The sequence below is a fragment of the Mus caroli genome, chromosome 13 (genome assembly GCF_900094665.2).
Source record: "Mus caroli chromosome 13, CAROLI_EIJ_v1.1, whole genome shotgun sequence".
NCBI lineage: Eukaryota > Metazoa > Chordata > Mammalia > Rodentia > Muridae > Mus > Mus caroli.
In genome coordinates, this window is record NC_034582.1 from 56,478,218 (window position 1) to 56,494,025 (window position 15,808).

Sequence of the window (15,808 nt, forward strand, 5' to 3'; positions counted from 1 at the left end):
TGTAGAGAAAGGCCATTCATTGATTTGTTTGAGTTAATTTTATATCCAGATACTTCACTGAAGCTATTTATAAGGTTTATGAGTTCTCTGTTGGAATTTTCAGGGTCACTCATATATACTGTCATATAATCTGCAAAGAATGATATTTTAACTTCTTCCTTTTTGATTTGTATCCCCTTGATCTCCTTTTGTTGTTGAATTGCTCTGGCTAGGAATTCAAGTTATATATTCAATAGGTAGGGAGAAAGTGGGCAGGCTTGTTTAGTCCTTGATTTTAGTGGGATTGATTCAAGTTTCTCTCCATTATTTTGATATTGGCTACTGGTTTGCTGTACATTGCTTTTATTTTGTTTAGGTATGGGCTTTGAATTCCTTAACTTTCCAAGACTTTTATCATGAAGATGTGTTAGATTTTTTCAAATGCTTTCTCAGCATCTAAAGAGATTGTCATGTGGTTTTTGTATTTGATTTTGTTTATATAATGGATTACGTTGACGAATTTCCATATATTAAACCATACCTGCATCCCTGGGATGAAGCCTACTTGGTCATGATGGATGATCATTTTGATATGTTCTTGGATTCAGTTTTCAAGGATTTTATTAAGTATTTTTTGCATCAATATTCATAAGGGAAATTGGTCAGAAGATCTCTTTCTTTGTTGGATCTTTTGTGGTTTAGGTATCAGACTAATTGTGGCTTCATAGAATGAATTGGGTGGAGTACCTTCTGCTTCTATTTTCTGGAATAGTTTGAGGAGAGTTAGAATTAGGTCTTCTTTGAAGGTCTGATAGAACTCTGCACTAAACCCATCTGGTCCTGGGCTTTTTTTGGTTGGGAGATTATTAATGACTGCTCCTATTTCTTTAGGGGAAATGTCACTGTTTAGATCATTAATCTGACCCTGATTTAACCTTGTTACCTGGTATCTGTCGAGGAAGTTGTAAATTTCATTCAGGTTTTCTAGTTTTATTGAGTATAGCCTTTTGTAGTAGGATCTGGTGATGTTTTGGATTCCCCAGGTTGTGTTGTTATGTCTCTTTTTTCATTTTTGATTTTGCTATTTCTGATACTGTCCCTGTGCCCTCTAGTTAGTCTCCTAAGGGTTTATCTATCTTGTTGTTTTTCTCAAAGAACCAGCTCCTCATTTGGTTGATTCTTTGAATAGTTCTTTTTTTTTTCCCACTTGGTTGATTTCAGCCCTGAGTTTGATTATTTTCGGCTGTCTACTTGGTGAATTTGCTCCTTTAGTTCTAGAGCTTCTACGTGTGCTGTCAGGCTGCTAATGGATGCTCTTCTGTTTGTTTGTTTGTTTGTTTGTTTTTGTCACTCAGGGTTATCAGTTTTCCTCTTAGGACTGTATTCATTGTGTCCCATTAGTTTGGTTATGTTGTGGCTTCATTTTTAGTAAACTCTAAAAATTCTTAATTTCTCTCTTTATTTCTTCCTTGATCAAGGAATCATTGAGTAGAGTTTTGTTCAATTTCCACGTGAATGTTGGCTTTCTATTATTTATGTTATTGAAGATCAGCCTTAGCTCTTTAATCATTTTTATAGTTTCTCAGATAAAAAAATTCCATAAAATTACCTTATAGATAAAATGTTTTATTCTCTAAGCTTAATATATGTTCAAAGCAACAGTTTCACTTTGCCTTGCATTATCATTTTGCATGCCTGTGGCCTCATCCTTGAACCTGTCTCAGGAGGAATTTTTTCCCTTGATCATTAACTTGTTCCAAATCTATTTTTCTTCTTATTAAATTCTTAGTAAAATTTACATGATTGTGGCATAGAACTCTATTTGAAAATTTTCATTCTACAGGGTCTTTAAAATAATTGAATCAATTGAGTAGTTCGAAAAAAAATCATTATCAGGGATTATGGAATCACCAGTTTGTCAAAATATAATTATTACATGAAAGTACATCTTTATATTGGTCTTTGAGTAAATTTTTCCAAAAGAGTGGAGAGATACCCATGTCATTAGGCTATGTAATAGCATTAGTAAAGGCATATCAGCACTCATAAGCCATTATGGAATGTAGTCTCTGGGGTTCATACCTCTCAAAGCATACACATCACAGTCATGCAAAATAGTGGGCCATCTACAGAAAACTCACTTGCTTTCCATAGTATTTTCTGCATGGTTTGTACCATATAAGTGTGTTCCATAAGTTTATGTATGTGGTGTATTCATTTTCATTCATTTCGAGACAGTCTTTAATTTCTTTTACTTTTTATTTTAATTTTTATTATTGATTATTCTAATTATTTACATGCCAAATGTTATTCCCCTTCCCAGCCTCTCCTTTGCAACCCCCTATTCCATTCCCCCTCCGGTTTGCCTCAAGTAGGGTTTTCTCTACCAACCCACTTGTGCCTCATGCCTCTAGCATCTCCCTTCACTGGGGCAAAAAGGCCTCCACAGAACCAACAGCCTTCCCTCCCAATGAAGCTAGATAAGGCAATCCTCGATAGACATGTAGCAGGTGCCATGGGCCCATCCATGTATGCTTATTGGTTGGTGATTTAGTCCCTGGGAGCTCTGAGGGGTCCAGTTAATTGATATTTCTATTCATCATATGGGGTTGCATTTCCCTTTAGCTCATTCAGTCCTACCCTAAGTCTTCTATTGGGGTCCCCAGTCTCACTCAAAGGGTTGGTTGAGTGTCTGCATCTGTCTTAGTCAGGGGCTGGTAAAGGCTCTCAGAGGACAACCAAACTAGGATCCTGTAGGCAAGCACTTCTTAGCATCAGAAATAGAGTCAGGATTTGGTGTCTGCAAATGGAATGGATCCCAAGGTGGGGCAGTCTCTGGATGGCATTTCCTTCAGTCTCTGTTCCATTTTTATACATTTGAAGATGACTCTGATATGCAAAGGCTTTACCACAGTGAGACCATTCATAAGGTTTCTCTCCAATATATGTTGTTTTCTGCATTTGGTGATAACTGTGATGTGCAAAGGGTTTACCACCTTGCTTATGTTCACAGGGTTTCACTCTAGTATGAATAATTTCATGATGACGAAGGCTACAGAAATGTCCAAAGGCTTTACAATATCAAATGCATTTGTAAGAGGGTGATTCTTTGCATGCCTTTGAAGATAACTGTAGCATAAAAAGGCTTTATCACACTGATTGCTCTTGGAGGGTTTTGCTCCAGTATATATTCTTTTACATAGTTGAAGTTTTCCTTAATATGAAAAAGTTTTATCACATTGCTTACATTCACAGAGTTTCTCTTCAGTATGTGTTCTTTGATGTATTCAATTGTGCTGTAACAACTGGATTATCATGTCAATTATATTTGTCAGGTTTGTTTCTAGCATTGTGTGTGTGTGTGTGTGTGTGTGTGTGTGTGTGTGTGTGTATCTGGAGACTACTGTGACATGCAAAGACTAGACCATATTGAATACCATCCTAGTGTTTGCCTACAGTATGAATGATTTCATGTCTTTACCTTGACGATTATATCCATAGTGTTTCTCACTAGTATTTTTCTTTAAAGTATTCAGAGATAACTGTTTTGTGAAACTCTCACTTATATCATACTTGTAGGATTTCTCTCTAATATCTGTTCTTTTNTACATTAAGAGATAACTGTGATATGTAAAAGATTTACCACATTTCTTCTGTTCATATGGTTTCTCTACAGTATAATTACTTCCATGATGATGAAGACTACAGAAATGTGTGAAGACCTTACCATTTCAAATACCTTCATAGGATTTCTCTCCCAGAAAATTCCTTTTATGTTTCTGGAGACTATTGTGATTTTCCAAGGCTTCATTACAATGATTACATCCATAGAGATTCTTCAGCATGATTCCTTTTATGGTATTGGAAAGTACTGTAATGTGCAAAGGCTTTATCACTTTGATTACATTCAAAGGGTTTCTCTCCAGTATGTGCCCTTGTATGTATTATGAAACTATTGTGTTGTGAATAGGATTTATCACATTGATTATATTTGTAAGGTTTTTTTTCGAGTATGTGTTCTTTTCTGTATTTGGAAATGACTCTATCATGGAAAGGGTTTATCACCTTGATTACATTTGTAGATTTTCTCTCGAGTTTGTATTACTTTATGTATTTGAAGATGACTGCTTTTTTGCAAAGGCTTTACCACATTGATTACATTCATAATGTTTCCTTCCAGTATGTGTTCTTTCAATTATTTGAAGATACTGGTATTGTGAATATGTTCTCTCACATTGATTACATTTGTAAAGTTTCTTTCTAATATCTGTTCTTTTATGTATTTGGAGACTACTATGACATGCAAGGACTTCCCTATGTTGAAAGTCTTCAGAGGCACCTTCAGCCAAGTCCTTTCTTCTGGGGCAGAGTCTTAGATGATCTGCTCCCATGAAGACACCATATCATNATCCATCCTAGAGGACTCACTGCACTCAGAAGAGTTGGTAAGAAGCACCACTATCCGCGGCGTCCCAGAGCTGCCACTGGAAGACAAGTGGACTTGGGATCCATCACAGAGAAAAACCCCCACCCTCATAAATACCATTCCTCTTCTGTCCCTTCTGCTACTTCCTCCTGATACTTTCTGCTGAGGCAGACTTTTAGTTGCTCTGTTCCCATGAAGACTTCATATCCTGACTCATCCTAGAGGACTAGCTGCACTCAGAGCAGTTGATGACCTGCTACATTCAGAGTAGTTGAGTATCCACTACACTCAGAGAAGTGAGGATGAACTACACTCAGAGCAGTTGGACAATAGCTTAACTTCTCCACTGAAGTCTTAACAGTTTAAGGGCCTCTCAGGATATCTACTGCAACCAGAGCAACAGATCAGGAACTTCTCTGCCCCTATGAAGAGCCCCCAGTTGGAAGGCCCCACTGGTGGTCTGCTACAGCCAAAGCTACAGGCATACCAGGAGACCTGAGCAAACCAGGGACAAATGAGGCAGATATCAGACAGCCACCCAGACCAACAATCACCATGGATGCCAGATGACAAAAGGCAGGCACAAGACCATAAGTAATAGAAGCCAATATACATGGGAGTCATCAGAAACCAGTTCTCCTACCATAACAAGCAATGAATATACCAACACACCTGATAATCAGGAATCTGTCCTAAAATCCTATCTCATGAAGATAATAGAGTCTTTGAGGAGGATATCAAAAACTCACTGAAAGAAATAAATGAAAACTCAGGAAAACAGGTGAATGAATTGAATAAAGCAATCCAAGACCTAAAAGTGGAAGTAAAAACAATAAAGCAAACACCAATGGAGGCAAACCTGGAAATGGAAAACCTAGGAAAGAGGTCAGGAATTACAGATGTAAGTATCACCAACAGAATACAAGAAATAGGAGAAAGAACCTTAGGTATAGAAGATACTGTAGAAGAAATTGACATAACTGTCAAAGAAAATTCAAAATATAAAAAATTCCTAACCAAAAGCATCCTGGAAATTTAGNACACAATGTAAAGACCAAATCAAAGAATAATCAGAATAGAGGACAAAGAATCCTAGCTCAAAGGACCTGAAAATGTCTTCAACAAAATCATAAAAGAAAACTTTTCCAACCTAAAGAAGAGATGGACATAAAGGTATAAGAAGCCTATAGAACACCAAATAAATGGGATCAGAAAAGCAAATCTTCTAGTCATATAATTATTAAGCCACTAAATTCACATAGCAAAGAAACAATATTAAAAGCTGCAAGGGAAAAAGGCCAAGTAACATATAAAATTAGACCTTGGGAATATACCGAAAAGATGCCCCACCATGCCTCAGGGGTACATGTTCCATCAGAGAGTTGACCTTAAATCCAATAAATTGTGGTTGATATTTCCTAACATTCCTGACACTGTTTCACCAATTGGNATATTGCAGGCAGGCCATCCTTGTATCTCACTGAGTTTGAGGCTGGGTGATATTACTGATTACATTTCTTTTCAGGTATCATGCAAATGTCTCCTAACCCTCAAGGGACTGGAGGTACCAGGGAGTTTAGAGGTCAGGTGGTGGAGGAGGTGGGGAAATCCACATAGAGACAGGGGGTGGGGAGCAGGCATGGATGTGCAACAGTTGGAGGGTGACTCGGGGTGGAATAAAATTTGGATTGTAAAAAAAAATAATAAATATTTTCTCTTTTAAAAAAAGCCTTCGGAGGGTTTCTCTTGTGTTTGAGATCTTTCATGATTTTGAAGATGAATGTGATATGTTAAGGCTTTATCACATTGTATATATTCATACAGCTTCTCTCCATCATGATTTATTTCATACTTTCCATGTCTTCTATCACTTTGCCAATGTTCTTCAATATTATATTCTTCCCAATAGTAGCCTATAGTAGTGAAGTTCCTGTAGGTCTCCAGCATCACATCTTTGTAAAGTCTCTTCTGAGGTGGATNCATCAAGAACCACTCTTCCCAAGTGAAGTGAACATGTGCATTATCATCGGTCAATGCATCCATGTTGTGAGTTCAGAAATTGCCTGAACTTCCCTTACAGCACCCAGCATTAGCACACAGAGCACAACACACCAACGACTCAAGCCTCCTCAGCTACAGCATTGAACTAGTGACATTATGCCCCTACTTGAGTTCTTTATATATTTTGGTTATTAGCACTCTATCAGATATGGAGTTGAAAAAGATATTTTCCCAATCTGTGGATGGTCAGTTTGTCCTATTGACAGTGTTCTTTGCCTTACAGAACCTTTTGCCAATGGGTTCAAAACTCTTTTCCACTTTTTAAATCCATCTTGATGATTTTCTCAAAGAACCAGCTTTTGGTTTGGTGATTCTTTGTTTCGTTCTCGTTCTTTATAATTGCTTGATTTCTGCCCTGAGATAGGTTATTTGCTGCCCTCTATGCCTCTTGGATGCCTTTGCTGCTTTTTGTTAGAGCTTTCAGGTGTGCTGTTAAGTTGCTAGTGTAGGATCTCTCTGATTTCTTTATGAAGGTGCACAGGGCTATGAATTTTCCTCTTAGCACTGCTTTCACTGAATTTTTTCTGTTTCTATGTGTTTCAATGCTTTCTGATGTTCTTCTTCTTCTTTTTTTTTTTTTACTAATTTTTATTATATATTTTCTTTATTTACATTTCAAATGTTATCCTGTTTTCTAGTTTTCCCTCCAAAAATCCTCTATCCCCTCCCCTCTAACCCTGCTCCCCAACTCATCCACTCCCATTCCTGGTCCTGTCATTCGCCTATATTGGGGTATAGAGCCTTCACAGGATCAAGGGCCTCTCCTATTGATATCCTCCTTTAATCCATAGTGGTCTAATAGGATGCAAATAGGTCAAATTTCCTTTTTTAAAAAAATCTTTTGAGACTTGTTTTGTGCTTAAGAATGCGTTCAAATTTGAAAAACGCCCCATAATGTGCATAGAAGTATGCATTTTCTTCTGTGTTTAGGAGAAATGTCCAAAAATATCTGTTAGGTCCATTTGGTTTATGCCATCACTTATTTCCAACCTTTCTCTGTTTCATTTTATCTGGATTGCTGCCTATTGTTAAGAGTGTGACATTGAAGTCTCCCACTACCAGTATGTTGTGATAAATATGTTACTTAATCTGTAATAGTCTTTTTATGGACTTGCTTGTGTTTGATGAATAAATATTAAGAATTTATATGGTCAGGCAGGGCGAGGTGGTCCACGCCTTTAATCCCAGCACTTGGGAGGCCAGCATGACTGTACAGAGTGAGTTCAAGGCCAGCCAGGGCTACACAGAGAAACCCTGTCTCGAAAAAAACCAAAATAAATAAATAAATAAAAGTATTTAGATGGTCACTTCTGGTGTTTTTGTCCTGAAATCTTCAGGTTGAAGGTTTTTTTTAAACAGCCTTCTGTGGGACAGGATTTTATTTAGATACTGCTGAAATTTTGAATTATTATGAAATGTCTTTTTTCCTCTCTCTATTAAGACTGGAATTTTCCAGGGTATTAGTAGTCTTGGTTGTCATCTGTCCTCTCCTAGAGTTGATAGAGTATCTTCCCAGGCTTTTTGATCTTTTATAGTCTCCCTGGAGAAATCAGATGTTATTCTAATAGACCTGTTTGTATATGTTACTTTGTCTTTTCTCCTNGCATATTTTTATAGTGTTTCTTTGTTCTGTATGCTTATTGTTTTGATTATTACTTATTAAGAGGAATTCTTACTTTGCGCTGCTCTGTTTGGTTCTTTAAACTTGTGTCCTGTACCTTAATAAGGGATTCCTTCTTTAGGTTAGGAAATTTTCTCCTGACTTAGTTGACATTATTTCTGCACCTTTGATTTGAGTTTCTTCTCCTGTCTTTTTCCTATTTTTCTAAGATTTGGTCTTTGCGTGGTGTTGCATATCCCATGTGTTGCTTGTGTTTCTAATGTTTTAAATGTAACATTTTCTTTAATAAAGGTATTTATTTATTTTGCTTTTTGTTCAATTACTTAAGAATCTTTCTTTAGTCCCTTATATCTGTTGTTGAACCTTGCTTCAGAGGATTGTGTTTGAATATCTAATGTTTTCATTTTTCAACTTCCCTCAGTTTTGTTTTTGTTTTTTGATTCTATTTCTAATATTTGACATTCAACTATTTTACTAATTTCCATCGACTGCTTCTGTCTTTATTGATTTCTTCACTTCTTCTTTAACAAACACTTTAATACTTAAAAAGTACATTTTAAAGTATTTATCTCATGCTTCAACTATCTTTCACTTATCAGAGTTCTAATGGAAGCTCATACAGGGTCAAAGTGATAGAAAATGGAGAGTCACAGCCCAGCATTATGCATTGGAGGAGCACATGATGCCAAAACACTGCACAAATGAGCCAAGAATTGAAACTGTATGAAGTTATGTCAGCTAAACCTGTTAAATCCATAAATTATCAAATAATCTTTCAGAGCTGGGTTTGTGAAGGATAAATAGAACCCTTTAAGCAAACTAAAATCAATAATGGAATATGATCCATCATAGTGAATATACCCACAACTTTGTGAACACCAGGATACCATTCATTTTTGAGTTCCTGAGGAATTGCAAGTATGGCCACAAAAAGACATTTTTTAAAAAAGAGAAAAGACTTAGGAATTATATTTGCATTTTATTTTTTAAAGTATTTTATTTGCACAATAGGTAAATCTTTTTTTTTTTTTTTAAGGAATAATAAACATACATTTAGTTAGAGCAGTAGTGCTCGTAATGTCAAAATAGTTGAAGGGTCCCAGAATCACATTACAAGGTTGCTTTTCAGGGACACAAATCTTGAATATACCAAGCAAAGGCTGGTCGCTGACAAGCAGATAGCCCTCCCCTATCAATGGTGTCTTGTGCCAAAACCTTCCTTGTGGCCACCAGGGTTCTCAAATAGTAGGGTAGTGAGCATATGAAGCAATTCCACAGTGGTTGTTCTTGTCTTTGGTGAGCTTCATGTAGCCTCTAATGCCCCATCACTTACCCCAGCTGAAAAAAATATGTTCTCTGTTTAGTAGACAGATCACTGAATGTTGGATTTATTTTAATAATTGACAAGGGATCAACTTAACAGATAGATAAGAAAAGGCAAAGGATCTACTCCTGGGTTCCAAGAGATACCTCATATAAGACTGCAACACAACAACATAGAGTGGACAGACTGACTATCTACCAATTCATGGTTCAGAATTAACAATTTTGTCATAGTTTAGAAAAACAATGGCACAGACTTAATATAGCCACCCAAAACACAGATGGCAGAATTTGAACATTATGATTTTCCATTGTGAGTAGGTTGTGAAAGCTATAGGAAAATTCAGAGATTAAGGACTGGATATAAATTCAATAGCCATGTAAACTGAATCTGACATTTTGTTGTACATGTAACTCAAGTTCTCAGGGCATGATGATAAGACATACATGGACCAAGCTGGGTAACCAAATTAGTCAGTGATCTCCTAGATCAGTGAGAAACACTGCCATAATTTTGATGTTGGATAATGATTGAGAAAATAATTGAGGTTAACATCAGACCTCTACAGGATATACTTGCACACTCATGTATCTACAGAAATACAAACATGTACACATGTACACATAATTCCCACGTGTACATAAGAAAATAAGAACAACTATTATTCAACTTTAATGAAACAAAGGTTTTTTTTTTTTTTAAATTTTATGCTATGTATCCAATTGCTGACTTGCAACAGGAAAATTCCTTCACTAATTCCCCTGAAATGTTAGGCAGTGCTTTTAACCACTGAACCATCTCTCTAGGCCTTGGGACTTCAAATATACAATTTTGGCAATTTATACCTGTTCTTGATCAGCCAGTAGTGATTACCATCGGTCTCATTTCCCTTAAATCTGTAACCAACCACGAGGACTCCATGAGACACAGTATCACTGCTACAATTTGGCTCATGGTAAATACCTGAGAAATAAAATGAAAGGTGATTGGTGTAAGTAGCACAGGCTATCTGACAGTGAGTTAGTTCTGTCACTAACAGTTTTCAAAGGAGGTATTTTCAAAAATTGTAAAATGAGACAAACTACAATTCAAATAAATAGCTGTATGAATTGTTACCAAAAACATAACTCTATAGGGTTTTACAGAAAACTGAAGAAATTCTAATAGTGTTTATTTGTTGGTAAACACTTGTCTATGTGCTTATGATATAAAAATCCTTGGAATTTTGTGGGTTGGTTGTTGTTTTTGTTGTCAGAATCTCATGCCATTTTTAACTCTCAGAAGGTTAAATTATTTACTTCAAGAGGCTCTGTTATACTTTGATTTCAGATAATCAGTTTCTATGGATACCTAAAATATCTATCAAATGAAGAAGTTAAGTTTAGCTAAGCAATAAGCTTTATAAATTTTAACAAGTGAAATTGCATGTGGGGTCATATCAGGTGAATTGTGAAGAATAAAGTCTGGAAGCTCAAATATTTAAATGACATTTATACATAAATACCAATCAATAAATATGTTGTAACATAGGGATGCCATTATTTTTTTCCTTATATAGAAGTAAAAATGAGTACCTCCCTTATAATTCTTGAAAGACTCATATGAAACATCAATTCCAGCAGTGATGGGCCCAATAGTTGCTACAGCAGCCATTAGGATATCCTCACTTTTGGGGAGGGACAAAAATCCTGTTATTTCAGCCTTAGAATTCTTTGGATTATACCTGCATGGTCCATCCTTTAAAAGACAAGTAAGGGACTCAGTTACTTTCACTCACNTTCTGGGGAACAAGACTCAGAACCATAGCACTCTGTACTTTGAAGCTGAACACACTTAAAGTCTAATGCCAATAAATAATCCCAGGAATTGAAAAGCTATTGAGAGATTTAGAACTGAAAATTAGTTTGCATATCTTCAATGACAATGAATTTGTCTTCCTATCTTTGAGAAATTTTAATGGTTGAAAAATATATATTATATGTATAGTAGTTTGCATATTCTTCATAGAAGAAAATAGAGCTGCACCAAAATAATTTCATCAGAAAGCTATACAGATATTGAAAAACTAATGACAGATTTAATGATATACATAGTAGTTCTACTAAATTGTACCCTGAAGATGGTGGATTATCTCTACAGTTGTCTTACATTCCAAGCTGAGTTAAAGTAACAGCATAGGATGTCCACTTACTTTCCCTTCATATGGATATGTTGCCTCAGACTCCAGACCACCATTGTGCAAAACATACTGGAAGGCATTGTATGTATCANCACCAAGACAACCATTGTTGCCTTGAGGTTTAGAACAGTCCACCAGGTTCTGCACACTCAGAGGGGTGAGTTTGCCTGTTTGCCAGATTGCCTGTGCTTCTATGGCACCAGTCACAGCAAATGCCCAACAAGCATCCCAGTCTCTCTGAACAGGGAAGAAAGGGTTGTCATAGATAAATAACAACCTGGCAACAAGCTAGAAAACTTATTACTGCATGAAAATTATTTAATGTCAATTGATTGATCCCTTGGAGATATCAGACTCCTAAAAGACATTACTACTGGCAGTTTGCTCATGCTCTAGTCATGGCCATATACATGAACATTTGAAAGGGACTACTTGTTTTGTGAGTTGTTAAGGGCAATAAAAGAGGACACAAGTTCCACAGAAAGATAGGTGGACACTAATAGGGAGTATATGTGGTATATTTTTAGGATTAAATACATTTAAAATATATGAAGCATTCTAAGAAGAAAAAATATTATTAAAAATGAACAGCATATTACTCCATACTTAATGTGCACACAAAACACTGACTCTTTTACCTTTTCAACACAGTTTAAGATGATGGGAATGTAATACCTTCATACCTGTTTCCGTACAGGAGTCACATATCCTTTCTTCCGCCAATCCACAAATTTGGGGAGAATACTGCCAGCTTCATGTTTCATGATACTTTTCCCCTCTCTGTGAGTCCAAACTGGAATTTTAATCATCATTTTCCTGAATTCTTCATCAGTCTTCAAGGAGAAGTACATAAATAGTTATTGTACTGTCTAGTTTTGTGTCAACTTGACACAGCTGGAGTTATCACAGAGAAAGGAGCTTCAATTGTGGAAATGTCTCCATGAGATCCAGCTGTAAGGCATTTTCTCAATTAGTGATCAAGGGGGAAAGGCCCCTTGTGGGTGGTGCCATCTCTGGGCTAGTAGGCTTGGGATCTATAAGAGAGCAGGCTGAGCAAGCCAATAAAAAACACCCCTCCATGGCCTCTACATCAGCTCCTGCTTCCTGACCTGCTTGAGTTCCAGTCCTGACTTCTTTGGTGATGAACAGCAGCATGGAAGTGTAAGCCGAATAAACCCTTTCCTCCCCAACTTGCTTCTTGGTCCTGATGTTTGTGCAGGAATAGAAACCCTAACTAAGACAGTTATATATTAAAAAAAACACCTTATAAATTACTAATGAGAGCACAGTGTGAAGCAATCCATGCAACACTCACCTGGTTACCAAATTCACTCATTTTCATGGTGAAGCCATTCTTACCCAGGCTGTTCTCCCTGTTTTGCAGTTTGTTCATTTTCCATTTTTCTTCCCAAACCACTCTATTCAGTTTCTCTTCTTTCTAGAAATGAGTGTAATGAGTATTCTTTCTGGTTAAACTCCTTAATCTGCCCTTGTGGACTAGCTGCTGCAGGTGAACAGAGTCCAGAGAGAAGGATCAAAAACACTATATCCAGGCATTTACCAAGGGGAATCTGACCACCCTGTTCTACCAGTATTTGTGATTAGGTAAGCTCTTAATGGTAGTGGGTTTTGGGGGGGGGGCATGGAGCTGTGACTTCTCATGTGCTTTAACACTTGCAACAGCAATGAAAATTCACTCTTAGGCCCTTCTGGACAGTTTTCATGTTACCAACCAGGCTATATGATTTGTTATATTTTATCTTCCAGTCTTGCCATTCAGCATCCAAACTTGAATGAAGTAATGGAACACCTGAGGCCACTCCCAAATACAGGAAGGCTATGAAGACAACAGCAGCCATGTCTCAAGTACCTGGAGAGGGGAGAAAACTTAAGAAATAGCTACACACAGACTAAAAAAATGCACTTTTCTCTCTTTTCTGCAAAAAGAAGCCATTTGTTGATAAAATTCTTTGAACTATACCACCAAATACATTTACAAGACTATAGAAAAGGCTAAGGATATGTTTGATCTAAATCATGCACTGGTGGTTATGAGATTCAATGAAAACTGAAGAGCCAATGGCATACTGTATGTTACTAATTCAGAAAGATCTACCTACTCAGCGAGATTCAGAAGCTTAAAATAAAATAAAAGAAAGAAAGAAAGAAAGAAAAACAATAACAAAAACCACAATAACAAACCATGAACTTAGGATATCACTAACTCATGATCTCTATTTAGACAAGCTTCTATTATATGATATTGGATTCTAATTTTACAGAGATCACAAAGTTCAGGCCACACATCCTATCTCTTCCTTATCTACAGTAGGTATTGAGCTTGTCTTAAACTCTTGTTGCTTAAATAAAAAAACATGTATGACGTCTTCTATTAGGATTTGGGAAGAATCACAGGAATCTTTCTGTCCTATACATGGGATTATGCAAACAAACTCCATGGCCACTACCTCCATTAGAATAGTGTCCTATGAAAAATCATATAAGCCAGACAGTGGTGGCAAGCACCTTTAATACCTTCCTTCCTTCCTTCCTTCCTTCCTTCCTTCCTTCCTTCCATCCATCCTTCCTTCCTTCCTCTCTCCCTCCCTTTCTCCCTCCCTCTCTCCACCCCCTCTCTTTTTTTCTTTCTGTCTACCCTCCATGGCCACTTCAGATTCTGCCTTGGTATGGGCATGATCTCACCTGAGGTGACTGCCTCTGCCTCAATCCACTCCAGAGACCCAACTCTTCAAAAGTTGCTGATGTCTCTGGACCTATCCCAGCAACACCTCTCTCTGACTTTAAATCCCAAATATCTAAATAGTTGAACCCACCCCTCAACTCTGGCCTCTTTTGGATTGGCTGTGCTGGTAACTGGATTAAGCCTTCAGGCACTCCTACCTCAGGCTTTTTCTGAGATATAATCTCAGACTGTATCTCTGGAGTGGGTGAGAGCTTCCTCTGTGAATTTTGAAACATTATTTTGTTAACCTAGTCTGAGAACATTAGACATCCTATACTGTAGTCTTTGTAAGAGGTTATAATGGTATTTTGCATGCTGATTGTGTTTCCTAGCAAAGCTGAACTGTATTTTACCCTACACTTTAGAATCGGGGGTTTGGTTACCATGCCTGGTTTGGACTTAGTCAGTACATTCTATTTTGTGTTTAGTCCACTACTATGGTTGGATCCTGTGAGAACCACAGATCCTCAGATATTCTGTTTCCTTCTTTCAGGGTGGAACACAGCTGGACCTCATTAGAATCTTTAGTAGACAGTGATTCAAAGAGGAAAGTGAAGTTTAAGGCTAACCTCTAAAACAAAAGCAAATGGCCTGCTGTTAGGGATCTCTTGAAATTCTTTGCTTTTCTCTTGGAAATTAAATTGTGCTGCCATCTAGAGGCACCAGTTACTTAGTACTCTTCATTGTGGTAACACAGGCACCAACTGGAAGTTTCAATATTTAGAGATTTCAGGACATATCCTGGGGATCTCAGAGATACAACATTGTTTTGCTACCAGTACCAGGAGATATTTGAAAGAATTTACTCTTTGAGATATCTCCGAACACTAAATATTAATTGTATGCAGTCCATCCTCCTACTTTGGAATGCAAAGCCCTACTGATTTCTCTGTAGGAATATTTGGCTAGTTCTTTGGTTGAGTGTTTTTCCGAATACAAATCCTGATGGATTATATTTCACCAGTATTGAGATGAGGAACAATTAAGAGATAAATTATCTAAAATAAGAGCTAGCACATTTTTCTAATTTTTGTATCATATCATATAGCAAAAAGATACAATATTTGATTTGTTAATAGATTTGTTTTCATTTTCTGGCTTCCTCAGGTCAGGGATGAAATACATGATATATATGGACCCTTTATACTAATCTTCCTAATGTGCATAAAAGCAAAGACTAATCGAGAAGTTAGTAAATCTAGTAGAGATAGAAAAGAATATTTTATGATGGTCACAAAAGATTATTTTACAGAATTTGAAAAAAAAGTCAAGTAGTGGCATCAGCTTTTCCTGTATTATCGTATAGCCCTTTAGGCTCTGTTCAGCTCGTTTCTCTGTTAAAACTTTCTATTACTTTGTTTTTCATTTATTAATATTTTTATTAGATATTTTCTTCATTTAAATTTCAAATGTTATCCCCTTTCCTAGTTTTATTTATTCATTCTACATCCAGATCACAGCTCCCCTTCTTTCTT

General features: G+C 36.7%; 1 protein-coding gene across 1 annotated transcript; it reads right to left on the reverse strand.

Moving 5' to 3' along the window:
• Nucleotides 1–9,342: 9,342 nt before the first annotated feature.
• LOC110308132 (cathepsin R-like) lies at nt 9,343–13,449 on the reverse strand. Its single transcript, XM_021180502.1, has 7 exons — nt 13,324–13,449; nt 12,906–13,028; nt 12,274–12,423; nt 11,603–11,827; nt 10,986–11,148; nt 10,257–10,374; nt 9,343–9,425 (listed from the first exon to the last, which is right to left on the reverse strand). Exons 1-7 carry the CDS (start codon nt 13,447–13,449, stop codon nt 9,413–9,415), a joined length of 918 nt encoding a protein of 305 aa, XP_021036161.1. The 3' UTR covers nt 9,343–9,412.
• Between the last annotated feature and the right edge of the window lie 2,359 nt (nt 13,450–15,808).